Source organism: Apium graveolens, chromosome 11, assembly GCF_009905375.1.
Source record: "Apium graveolens cultivar Ventura chromosome 11, ASM990537v1, whole genome shotgun sequence".
NCBI lineage: Eukaryota > Viridiplantae > Streptophyta > Magnoliopsida > Apiales > Apiaceae > Apium > Apium graveolens.
This window is the reverse complement of record NC_133657.1, coordinates 156,364,945-156,378,020: the sequence shown is the minus strand read 5'-3', so window position 1 is coordinate 156,378,020 and position 13,076 is coordinate 156,364,945. Positions and strand designations below refer to the sequence as shown.

The 13,076-nt window shown below is 35.5% G+C and overlaps 1 protein-coding gene across 1 annotated transcript; it reads right to left on the bottom strand.

Annotated features, from left to right (window-relative positions):
• Positions 1-379: 379 nt before the first annotated feature.
• Positions 380-5,159, bottom strand: LOC141696864 (uncharacterized). The gene is made up of 4 exons (XM_074500997.1): positions 5,022-5,159; positions 3,605-4,738; positions 1,838-1,954; positions 380-1,718 (listed from the first exon to the last, which is right to left on the bottom strand). Exons 2-4 carry the CDS (start codon positions 4,688-4,690, stop codon positions 735-737), a joined length of 2,187 nt encoding a protein of 728 aa, XP_074357098.1. The 5' UTR covers positions 4,691-4,738; positions 5,022-5,159; the 3' UTR covers positions 380-734.
• Positions 5,160-13,076: the final 7,917 nt, after the last annotated feature.

The window sequence follows — 13,076 nt, the reverse complement described above, 5'->3', positions numbered from 1 at the left end:
GAAAGACCCTCCATAACTTCATATGCATCTCTTCCAAATCAAAGATTAATGAGGTAGAAGCCTTTAATATATTATCAACTGCAATGATATCTTGTTGGCTCCCCCGAGAAGCACCTGCACTAGTACTTTGTGGGTAACCAATTCTACTGCCTTCACCCACCCAATACCTTAATCTCTGTGCTTTGCAGCCAACTATGTCTTTATACATAGCCGCTTTCATGAGCCCCTCAAGAAACCTTAATGGGCATGAACTTCAGGCTTTAATGCTCAGAATATAACTTGCAAACACATTGACATCAAAATGCCTATGTATCCGATGTTTTGACTCTCACCAAACCATCAAAAACAAGCATCAAAATAAAAATACCACAGGAAAAAGTGCAGCATCCACCAAGAGAAGAAAAAGAAATAGAGGACTAATTAACAAGTTATTGGTATCATCGCATTGCCCAAAAAGCCAATCCGAGAAGATTCAGGACAAGTGCCCCAATAGGTATGACAAAAGACGGTGCAACATCCAATCAGAGAAGAAAAAAAAATTAAGAAAAAAAATAAGTTACTGAAATGACTGCACTGTCCTGCACCAGAAGATTTAAGGACAATTCAAGTTGACAGAAGCATGGAAAAAGGGAAATGAGCTGGCTAAACATGACTCATAATAAATTGTCAACTCAACCATAAACTTCAAGCAGAAAGGAGAATTCAACTGATTCAGAAACTTCACTTTCTACAACCTATCTATATCGAGGTGTAGTTTGCAGAGGACGGTAATCACGCAATCCACCTGCAGAAGAACGATACTCAGTTGCAGGACCCGCCAGATGATATCCATTAGACACGCCTGCTGGAGCAAGGTCTTCAGTTGGTAATCCTGCAGCACGATACTCTGCTAGTAAACTCCTAGAGGCACGATACTCTGCCGGTAAGGCCCTGGTAGAATGATACTCTGCTGGGAGTTCTGCAGTAGTACGGTACTCAACCTCTCTTCGTGAGGGAATGTACTCAATCTCTCTGCGTGAGGGAAGGTACTCAGGGGGTAAGGTTCCTGGTTGATAATAATCTCGTAGCCCAGAGGTAGTGTGGCGCTCAGACTCCCTGCCTGCAGGAAGATAGGCAGCAGGCAAGACTTCGGGAGTATAATACTCTCTCTCAGATGCCGAAGAATATATTGGTCTACGGAATGAAGGAGCTTCTCTTTCTCTATAAGATATATATGGATCAATGTTTTTAGTCTCATCACGATGCCTTGGTTCACGATCTACAACCTGAACACCAGGATGCCTTGGTTCACGATCTACAACCTGAAGACCACGATGCTCTAATACTTGTTCACGTCTGTAAGGGTTCATCTCCAGGGTTCTCTCATAAGTATACACTGGAGCAGGTAACTGATAACCTCCGTGCAGAGGAGCTACTTGAGAGTAGGAAACTTCGTTTGCATATATAACAGGGCGCTCATTGTGTCTTTGTTGCTCTCGTCGCGGTGGAGATTTTCTTTCTTCACGTCGACCACGACGCTTGCGACCCCGGTCTTCACCCCTATCCCGCTGTTTGCGACTACTTCCTTCATCCCGATCCCGCCGTTTGCGGCCTCTCTTTTCTTCACGGCTCTGCTGCTTTAGACCCTCAGATATACGTCCCACTACAAGGCTTCTACTGATCTTCGGGAGAGCAGAGCCTTTGTTAACAGAAACAAATAGCTTGCACAACTTTTTCACCTATTTTAAGCAATGTATCATAAACCATTATTTGGTACGAATTGATAAAACAGGTCCTAAACAGACTTAAGTGACAGAAATTTTTGCATAAGATAATTGAAGCAAATGCAGGAACAAACCTGTTCAGAATTCAGTTGACAATCAAATTTATTCCTGGAGTAGTAGTTCTCTTTGATGGCCTCCTTAAATTTCTCTTCAGCTAATGGCAAGCAGTCCTCCAAAACAGTAAATCGAACCTAGAAACCAAATGACTGTTAAAATCAAAATTTGGATATCAAATAAGAAAGCAGTTAAGGATTCAATAAATATTTGACACGTTCAACTTCAGCATCATCAAGTAATTTATTATGTTAACTAACATAATTTTATAATCTTATATATTTGAATAATCAAGCCAACACGCTTTGAGATAACCATAATATTCTGTTTCTGATACTGTTCTAAAAATGAAACAGGTACTTGCTTTGTAAAATTATGCTACATGCTCCTCAGTTTCACTCTTCATTATTTCATTATGCGACAGGGTCGTAGGATAAACGAGCAGAGACAATGGGAGAGTAAGTAGATAGTGAACATGCATAAGACTAAAAAACCTAAAAATGAATGATCAACAAACACTTACGAAAAGACAAGACTACACATAAATCTTGTAAAAGGGTCTGCAAGTATTTAGACTATTCTTGATTCAAATAATTAAAACAAGAGCATGGACAAACATTCCGAGGTAAAGTTATTTTGTGCAGTGGTTGAGCTCTTGCCTCCTCTGGAGGGGGTCAAGGGTTCGACCCCTGGGTGTGTGAGTTTATTTAGCAAAATAAAAAAGAAGTTAATCTGTGTAGGTGGAAAGGGCACTTGTAGAAAAGTTGAAGTGAGTAGAATAGGAACTACAAGTTAAAGAAACACAGCCGCTTTAGTCAAACACCATATGTGTAAGCTCGTCAAGTAATCAAAGACTAGACATTTTCCTGCCTCTAATGCAGAGCACAAGCTGGAGGCTGAAAATGCATCATTTCATGATCACTCATACTCTATATTTCCGTACATCTTTAAACACCAACTCCATAAATTCTGAACAAAATTGGACAAGACAACATCAACCGCCATCAAGTCAAGAAACCAAAGCAGAACAATTCCACTACTTTAGCCAGATGTCACAAAATTATCATATTAAAATCCGTGCCATATGCAGAACCATGACCTAACTTAAACACGATAATATAGTTTCATTTATAAACATTAACAGCTCAGGAATTTCTTGTCAAACAGCTGAACTAGACTATTGTATGTCCACAAACATTTTTAACAGCTAGGAGATAATGGAAAAACAAGAACTTGTACCAGTCGAAGCTAGAAAACGTCACATGGAGCCTTCTCAAATAAGTTCGCTTAGTATTTGACAGTATCTTGACTACTATACTAATATAGGTACCACTTAAAATATAGGATTAAACACAATGGAACAAAAAAAAGATGGAAAAAAAAACAGTAATATTGCCCTCTTTATCAAAACACAAAAAAAACACATATGAAGGAAGAGATATCATTAGATTCTACTATGGGGGTCTCAATTAGAGAGATATAATTAAGATATATGGAGCTTCAATATGCGCACTCTATTAAATCAAGATCCCAGGATCTATTTAGTATTTATATAAATTAGTAATTGTCTAATGAAGAGTGCATAGTCCATAAGGCTAACATATTCCTTCCTTGCTAACTATAAATCATACATCTTTTTTGCCAATTTGAATTTATAGCTACTGATTTCCTTCTTGACAATAAACATCCATGTAGGTTTACAAATATTATTTTCAATTTTACATGTTAGTGCTAGCACTTTGTTGAGAATATGTACAATGAAAATAAATAAAAGAAAAGAAACTGACCTGAGATGGGAATGCAGACTTAAAAGCCTTGGGTTCAATGTTAGTACCCCCAGGTGCTGCAGCTTTGTATATCCCATACAGCAACCTCAGATCCAAATCAAACAGAAATAGACGCATTCCTTTATAAATCTTGTCCACGAGTTCTTTCTTTGCGGCAGGCAGTCCAAGCAACTTGTAACGGTAACAATCCTTTTTAGTCTGTGACGTGCACATGAAAATCATCCCCATGCTTTCGACCTTCTTTGAATTCTTTTTCCCTTTTGAAGACTCTGGCTTATCTTCATTTTTGCTTACAACTGTCTTCACAACCTTTTTCTCAATCTTTTTCTGTGCAGAAGACGATTCTGGCTTTTCTTCATCTTTGCTTAACACCTTTGAAACCCCTTGCACAACTTTCTTCTTTCTGATACGTTTCTTCGGCTTTCTACCCTTCGGGGTTGACTTCTCATCCACTTTGTTCTCACTATTTTCCACCCCTTTCCCCTTGTCGTAACCTTCTATTTTCCCACCTTCCATTTCTACTGCTTCCACTCCATTATTAGCAGCTTCTATTATTCCAGCTTCTTTCTTTTCTAATCCTTCCCCTCCATCATTAGCAGCTTCTATTATCCCACCTTCGTTTTTTTCTATTCCTTCCTCTCCATTATTAGCAGCTTCTATTATTCCACCTTCATTCTTTTCTATTCCTTCCACTCCATTATTAGCAGCTTCTATTATTCCATTATCGTTCTTCTCTACCCCTTCCCCTCCATTTTCACCAGCTCCAATTTCTAAACCGCCCTCCTTTTCCATCGCCACTCCATTTACTTCACTCTTTTTCTCTTCCTCCCCAACATCTCCCCCCTCTTTCCCTCCTTCAACACGTTCCTCAACCACCACCGACTCTTCCTCCACTTCCTTACCCTCCCCTCTCTCTTCACCTTCCACTAAACCGCCCCCATTATTCTCCTCACTTTCACCCACAACTCGACCCCCAATATCCTCCCCATCACCAACCCCATTCAATTCCAAATCCCCCTTCTCCAAACCACTCGTATCAACCAAACCCGACAACCCATCACCCCCATCACCCTTAACATCAACCATCCTCCCAATCCAAACCCAAATTCCCACTAACCAACCACCCGAAAAAACCTATCGAAAAATCACAAAAACCTCTCAAAATCCAATTCCACCACCCAAATCAACAATCAATTAAAACCCAATTCAATTCAAATAAAATCACACACAAATCAAATTAAAACACATCAATTCAATTCACCAAACATAAAATCAAATCAATTCAATAATACAGACACTCACATATACAACAACAAAATCAACCATACCTCCACCAATTCAATTCAATTACGTAAAATTAATCATACAATTAACTAAATTCAACAAATTAACCTAAAACTAAACAATTAAAACTAACCTGATGGATGATACGTACGGATATGTGTATGTATAGATGAATTAGAGGGGTTTTAAAAGAGATCTGAGACGGCAGCAGTTGAGATATATATGATATAGAATGCCATATACATACGACTATGAATGTTTTTGTTTGTGTTTTTTGCCCTAAATATATATGTAAATAAATAAAATTTATTAGTAACGCAGGTAGTTTACCCGTTTTGTACCGACCAGATAAGATTATCTGTACAAAAAAAATTATGAAAAAAATGTTTGGCTTTTTTCCATATAAATTGAGATTACAAAATTTTTAGATTTTTAGAAATAATTTAAAATTCTGATTGAATATTGAAAAAAGTTGAGAAAATTTTACAGTCTTAATTAAGTATTATCATATGTTAATGAATATATTAACTAAATACAAGTATTTCATTACTTGAGAGTGGCTTTATTTCAATCCATTTTAATTACTCATCCTTTTAAAGATAGATATTTTAATTAGAGAAATATTTTTATAGGATAACAAGTTATTAAAAGTTTCCGTTCGTGCTTAATATTATAATTTATAAGTAAAAAAGGTAAAATTTTAAGTATTTTATTACTTGAATACGCCTTTATTTCAGCAACTAATATAAACACAATTTTCGTGTACAATTCTAAACTTGTTTTCTAAGCGATACTACATCGAGTACGGTTCTTGAGTGCTAGTCTAACAAATTCTATCTTATTCCATCAATTGTCACACAACTAATATTTTATGAACCCCAAGGGGTTGTGGGTTTTTTTCTCCCAATTGGTGCCTTCCCTTCACCACCCCCATGTGGAGCAGTGATTTCAAATCCAGAGGTTAATCGTACTCTGGCAACTTTACGTAGGGCAGAGTTTGGTTTTTTGGGGGTCAAAAAATTCAAATCGATGAAAGTGATACAACTCAAATCTATAAACTCTTTAAAAGAGAAGTATATATCATTTTTAATATAATAAAGGTACTTAAAAAGTACAACAATGAAAGTAAAACGAGCTGAATACAAGAGCTATTTTAAACTTATGCATCCACCATTAAAAAACTATTCCAAAAATATGTAATGTTTAGAATCCAATTATAATACTCAAATTAGTTAATATTATTTTTAACGTTGATGTAAATGTATGATTGAAGAATAGATATAATAAAAATGTTTATAAATTGATCCTTCACAATTTATGTGTATAAAAACATAACAAATGTTTTATGTAAATATTAGTTTGAATTACAAATAACTTCCTATAATTTAGAAAAATAATTTTAAACTTCAAACTATTTTGATAAGGATATCTATAATATATTACATACGTAATACATAATTGAAAAACTTTATAACATCTACATGAATTTCTTAAAAAATTATGGAAGATTAGTTTTCAAGATAATCTGAAAACTGACTATTGCTTTGCTCCTATGATATAAACTTGAAATTAACTTGTTAATAAGTCTCAGTCAAACAAAATACCTCACCGTTATACATATTGATAAAATATAACTGTAAGTTAATAATTTTCGCAAAATCAAGTTAGTGCATATAATAACATGTTGATATTGTGACTATCGAAATCCAACGACTTTTAAGTCCCAAACGAGACAAACTTTTAATTCATGTTAGGAAAAAATATGTCACTTTAACAAAGTACAAAATTAATATTTCAGATAAATCTTAAAAAAATTATGGTTATCTTAATAAAAGAATAGGTAATTTTGACCGGATTCATAGGATAATGGAAGCTCTGAGTGAGAAGAAACATCTCCAATTTTTTTTTGGAAAGAAGCATGTGTATGCATTGCGAAGAGAGGTGGGAGAAAAAGAGGATTTAATTGTGTTCTAGAGTACTAACAGATGCATTACTACTAGACATATTATCTAAGGTGATGCCAAATAATTTAAACTCGAAGTTCCATTCAAACAACAACTTATATATATATATATATAATCAAAACAGTGATTCACGTTTATGGTGATGCATGTACAAAAATTTCAGCAATTTTTGATGAAAACCCCAATCACCAGTGATAAAGTGAGTAGTAATAGTAATATACCCAACATTTACTACAAGAGTTCACAAATATGAAGTTAAACAAAGTATACTTACATACTTCCACTTCTTTCATTCTCAATTTTATAATTCAATAACATGTTACTTTTTAATCTATTTATACTCACTAAAGTAGCTCTCGGATTTGCTTATAAAATGACTATCTAATGCCCACATATTTAACAAATTAAAGAGGTAGATTGTGTCTTACCACGACATTTGTGATCATATAAATCTTTGAAATTCTTGGTGTCAAATGCCGCTCCTTATGCATCAACATGGATCATCAACTCATAGGAATAATCATTTTCCAAATATTGGAAGAGTTTACACAAATATTTTGATGCTTCAACATATTTTCAGTGTCGAATGACGAGGTATAACCAACTGTATAACTGCACATCTAACATTCAATTGTATCTACATCATCTCGTACATCTTTGAAGTAATCAAATTCATTTCATGCTTTAGACCACATTCTTTTAGCGCTCTTTTCTTTTTCTGGATTTTCGGAACCTTCAGTTGTTGGTCTGAAATTATAATTTTCGTTATCCCTATGATTCTTATTGCCAAAGAAAACATAAGAATTGATACATTAAACAATAATTAAACATAAATACTAATGAATTCAAGATTCGAACAAAATCAAACAAATGCGTAACAAAATCTGACTTGTCGAATTAAAATATAACAAAATCAGATTCAGAATATAAGGATTATTACCGTATTACATATCGTCAGATGCACTTCATACATTATAACTCGATTTGAATTATGACTTAGGAAGAGTCGATTGAATTTGATGAGAGCATGAGACTTGGTTGCGAGCGGCTTTGCTAAGTGTCTAACCCTAAAATTATATAATAATCCCAATCGTGCAGTGTATATTCTTGACTTTTGAGTCTTTAGTTTGACAAATTACTAATCCATTTGTGAGGTTACATCTTTTAAAATTAAAAAAAATATATATTTATTTAGACTATTATATTGTTAGATATATTTGATAATGTCATGGCTAATATGTTTTATGTTTAGATTTCAAATCTTATTTGAACAGGACAAATCAGTACTTAACTGATCAGTACTTATACTGGACGACAGAACTTAAGGGATATCAGTACTTATGATTATCAGGAGATAAGCATCAGGAGATAGATATCAGAACTTAAGTGCTGAAGGACGATCAGATAAGGACAGTAGCTGATTAAAGTTAAGAAGATCAAGATAAACATAAGAAGAGATATGCATGAAGAAGGAATTCCGTGAAGAATGGAATACTTGGAATAGAAGATATCTGATTGATATATTTTAGGAAGCAGAATTATATTCCATATCAATTAGCGATTATCTTGTAACTGTGTAGTATATAAACACAGACATAGGGTTTACACTATAAGTGTTATCATAATCGAGAATATTATTTACTATAACCCTAGCAGCTCTCGTGATATTTTGTTCATCACTGAGAGATAACAGTTCCAGATTGTAACAGAGTTTATTGTTTAAATAAAGTTTGTTTTCTGTTATATAAGTTCTTGAAGTTTGATTTGATTGTAATAAACACTGTATTCACCCCCTCTACAGTGAAAGTGTGACCTAACAAGTGGTATCAGAGCCTTCTGTTAACACACATACAGTTAAAGATCCAAACACAATCATGTCTGACACAGAAACTCCAACTAAGCCTACCAAAACTGAGGAATCATCAAAGACATCAACTCAGAGTCGATATGAGACTATCAGAGTTCCCATATTGAGACCATCTGAATATCCCATATGGAAGGTAAGGATGACCATGTTTCTGGAAGCAACAGATCCAGAATACCTTGATAGAATCAAGGAAGGGCCTCACAAACCTACCAAGCTCGCTGTTGTAGTTGCAGGTGAAGCAGCAATGACCGTACCAAAGGAAAAGAGTGATTACACTGCTGAAGATATAGCATCTATTGCTAAGGATGCCAAGGTACGACACTTATTGCATAGTGCCATTGATAATGTAATGTCAAACAGGGTAATCAACTGCAAGACTGCTAAGGAGATATGGGATGCACTGGAGACAATGTGTCAAGGAACTGAAATAGTTAAGAAGAACAGGAAGACAATACTCACTCAAGAGTATGAACACTTTGACTCTAGGACTAATGAGTCATTGACTGATGTATATGATAGATTTGTCAAACTCTTGAATGACTTGTCATTAGTAAATAAGGAGTATGATCTTGAAGATACAAACCTTAAATTCCTGTTAGCTCTTCCTGAATGTTGGGATTTGAAGGCAACAATAATAAGAGACAACTACAATCTTGATGAGACAACTCTTGATGAAATCTATGGAATGCTCAAGACTCATGAACTTGAGATGGAACAAAGAAGCAAGAGGAAAGGAGGAAAGTCAAGGACAGTTGCTCTCAAGGCTGAAGAGGAATCCCCCAAACCACCTTCCTCAAAGAAAGACAAGGGTAAAGCTCTTATCATAAAGTCTGATACTGAGTCATCAAGTTCTGAGAGTGATGATGACTCAGATTCTGAAAGCTTGCCTGAAACTAATGCTGATGAGGAGATGATGAAGCTGTGTGCTCTTATAGTGAAAGGAATCACAAAGATTGCATACAGGAAGTTCAGGAAGGGAAAGAAGTTTTCCAGGAAAGGCATAAGTTCTGATAAGAAGAATTTCAGAAGATCTGAAGGAAGAGGAGGAAAGTCTGACAGAGGAGATTACGCTAATGTTAAATGTTATAATTGTGGTGAGAAAGGCCACATATCTCCTGATTGCAAGAAGACCAAGAATGACAAAGGCAAAGCTCTTGTCATAAAGCAGAAAAGCTGGACAGACACCTCAGACTCTGAAAGTGAGGAGAACTATGCATTGATGGCAAATGCTGATAAATCAAGTTCTGAGAGCAGTTCTGAAGCTGCTGAAACAAAGGTACCTCAGACTACTTATGCTTTTCATACTGATGATATTAATGAGTTGAGAAGATATCTTAAAACCATGTTTGTTAGTTATAGAGATCAAACTTTAACATGTGAAAGATTAACTTCTGAAAATCTTGCTTTTAGGAAAAGAAATGATTTCTTAGAAAAAGAGTTAGTCATGTTCCATCAAACTCAGCAGGATAGAGATGATGCTTTTTATGTTAGGGATGAAGTGCTAAAAATGAATGAATCTCTAAAAACTGAGTTAGAAAAGGAGAGAGAGATTATCAGAACTTGGACTAACTCTGGCAAAACAACTCAAAATTTGCTAAGCAGTGGAAACTGGAAAGAGGGCTTAGGCTATGGAGAAAATAAAAATGAAAAAGGAACTATAGAAATTAAGCCTGTTGACAAGCAAAAGCCGAAGTTAAAACCTGTTAAGTTTGTAACTGAAAAATCTGAAAATGAGAAATCTGAAAATGAGAAATCAGAAGTTAAAAAGGAATTAGCTTCTGACAAACTAAAACAGGAAAAGACAGCTGAAGTTAACATAGGCTTAATGACAAAGAAGCAGCTTAAGCATAAGCTGAAAGATGTTAAGAATGCAAACAAGGTAAAATCACCTAGGAAAAACAGGAATGGAAAGGAAGGTGTGAATAAAAGCAATAACTATAAATCTGTTCCTGATGCTCCTAGGAAAGCATGTCATAACTGTGGAAGTTCTAACCATCTGGCTTCTTTTTGCAGGAAGAATAAGAATATTAACTCCTTATCTACAAAGTCAGGAGTTAAGAGTCAGTCTGTTAGATACAAACCACAAAATCCTTGTTTTCATTGTGGTAGTTTATGGCATTCCATTTATACTTGTAAGGAATATCATAGTTTGTACTATGATTATTATCAAATAAAACCTTCTTTAAAGAAAGTTTCTGTTGTTCCTTCTAGTGTAAGTTCTGATTCAAAGTCTGGTAGTATAAGTTCTGATAAGAAAACTGTTAACATAAAATTTGATGCTAAATCCGCTGCAAATGTTAACAAACCTAAAAAGGCCAAAGGATCCAAGCAAGTCTGGGTCCTTAAAACTAATAATAAGTGGTCTTTTTGATTGCAGGACAACAGGAAAAATATTTTAGTTCTGAACAGTGGATGTTCAGGACATATGACTGGAAATAAGGCCCTGCTATCAGACTTTGTGGAGAAAGCTGGCCCAAGTGTTTCTTATGGAGATGGCAACATTGGAAAAACTTTGGGATATGGCAATATCAATCTTGGGAATGTCATCATTAAAAATGTAGCTCTGGTCTCAGGACTTAAACACAACTTACTGAGTATAAGTCAAATCTGTGACAGAGGTTATCATGTTGATTTCTTTGCAGAACATTGTGAAATAGTTAGTAAATCTAAAGAAAAAATTGTTCTGAAGGGATTCAGGCGTGGTAACATTTATGAAGCTAAGCTTTCAACAAGTTCTGATGGTTCTGCAATCTGTTTAGTAAGTAGAGCCTCAACTGAAGAAAGCTGGAATTGGCACAAGAAACTCTCTCATTTAAACTTCAACAAGATAAATGAACTGATCAAGAAAGATCTTGTGAGAGGACTGCCAAAATCAGTGTTTGTTCCTGATGGTCTTTGTGACTCATGTCAGAAGGCTAAACAAAGAAAATCTTCGTTCAAGAGCAAGACTGAATCATCAATTCTTGAGCCTTATTATCTGCTTCATGTTGATCTATTTGGTCCAGTGAATGTCATGTCTATTGCAAAGAAGAAATATGCGTTGGTCATAGTAGATGAGTTCACCAGATACACATGGGTGTATTTCTTACACACAAAAAGTGAAACTGCATCTATCCTGATTGATCATGTCAAACATCTGGATAAATTGATCAAAGATTCTGTGAAAATTTTGAGGAGTGATAATGGCACTGAATTCAAGAATCTGATAATGGAAGAGTTCTGCAAAAATTATGGAATAAAGAAGGAATTTTCTGCTCCTGGAACTCCACAGCAAAATGGAGTTGTTGAAAGAAAGAATAGAACTCTCATTGAAGCTGCACGAACAATGCTTGAAGAAGCAAAGCTTCCAACCTATTTCTGGGCTGAAGCTGTGCAGACTGCTTGTTTTACTCAAAATGCAACACTCATTAACAAGCATGGAAAAACACCATATGAGATGGTGAAGAACAAGAAGCCAAATCTCAAATACTTTCATGTATTTGGATATAAGTGTTTTGTTCTCAAGACTCATCCTGAACAGCTATCCAAGTTTGATCTAAAAGCTGATGAGGGAATCTTTGTGGGATATCCACTTTCTACAAAAGCCTTCAGAGTCTATAATTTGAGAACAAAAGTGGTCATGGAATCTATCAATGTCTCTTTTGATGACAAGAAGATCACTGGACTTGAAGATTGCATTGATCATGATCAGCTGAGATTTGAAAATGAAGATTCATATTTTGATACCTCAAGTCCTGACAGTCTAAGTCCTGATACTGTAAATTCTGATGGATTAAACTCTGATGTTATTGAAACTGTGGTGACTACGTCAAAGGAAGATGCACCAATGCAGGGGGAGCATACTCAAGATATTATCACATCTCAAGAAGCATCAGAACATACATCTGGCTCTTCAAATTCTGATTCGTCAAGTTCTGATAAGCCAAGTACTGATACTGAAGGATCCAACTCAGAGAGCATAGTTTCAGGGGGAGCATCAGAAAATAAAACCGAAGACAGCATGAATCATGGGGGAGCATCCAGTTCTAGAGAAAATCTTCCATCTGCAAGGAAGTGGACAAAATCACATACACCTGATTTGATAATTGGAAATCCTGAGGCAGGTGTCAGAACTAGAATAGGTACTTCGAATGAATGTCTTTACAATTCTTTTCTCTCTCAGTCTGAGCCAAAGAAAGTGGAAGAAGCTCTTCAAGATGCTGATTGGGTGCAAGCAATGCAGGAAGAGTTGAATGAATTTGAAAGAAACAAAGTCTGGACCTTAGTGCCAAGACCCAAGAATAGATCGGTTGTTGGTACAAAGTGGGTATTCAGAAACAAAACTGACAGTGATGGCATAATTGTAAGGAACAAGGCA

Excerpts from the sequence above, each read along its gene's own strand:
- LOC141696864 (XM_074500997.1), bottom strand. The coding sequence starts at position 4,690 with ATGGTTGATGTTAAGGGTGATGGGGGTGATGGGTTGTCGGGTTTGGTT. Across the intron at positions 1,955-3,604 it reads AGTCTGCATTCCCATCTCAG|GTTCGATTTACTGTTTTGGA; the intron begins GTCAGTTTCTTT and ends TTTGGTTTCTAG. Across the intron at positions 1,719-1,837 it reads GTCAACTGAATTCTGAACAG|GTGAAAAAGTTGTGCAAGCT; the intron begins GTTTGTTCCTGC and ends TGCTTAAAATAG.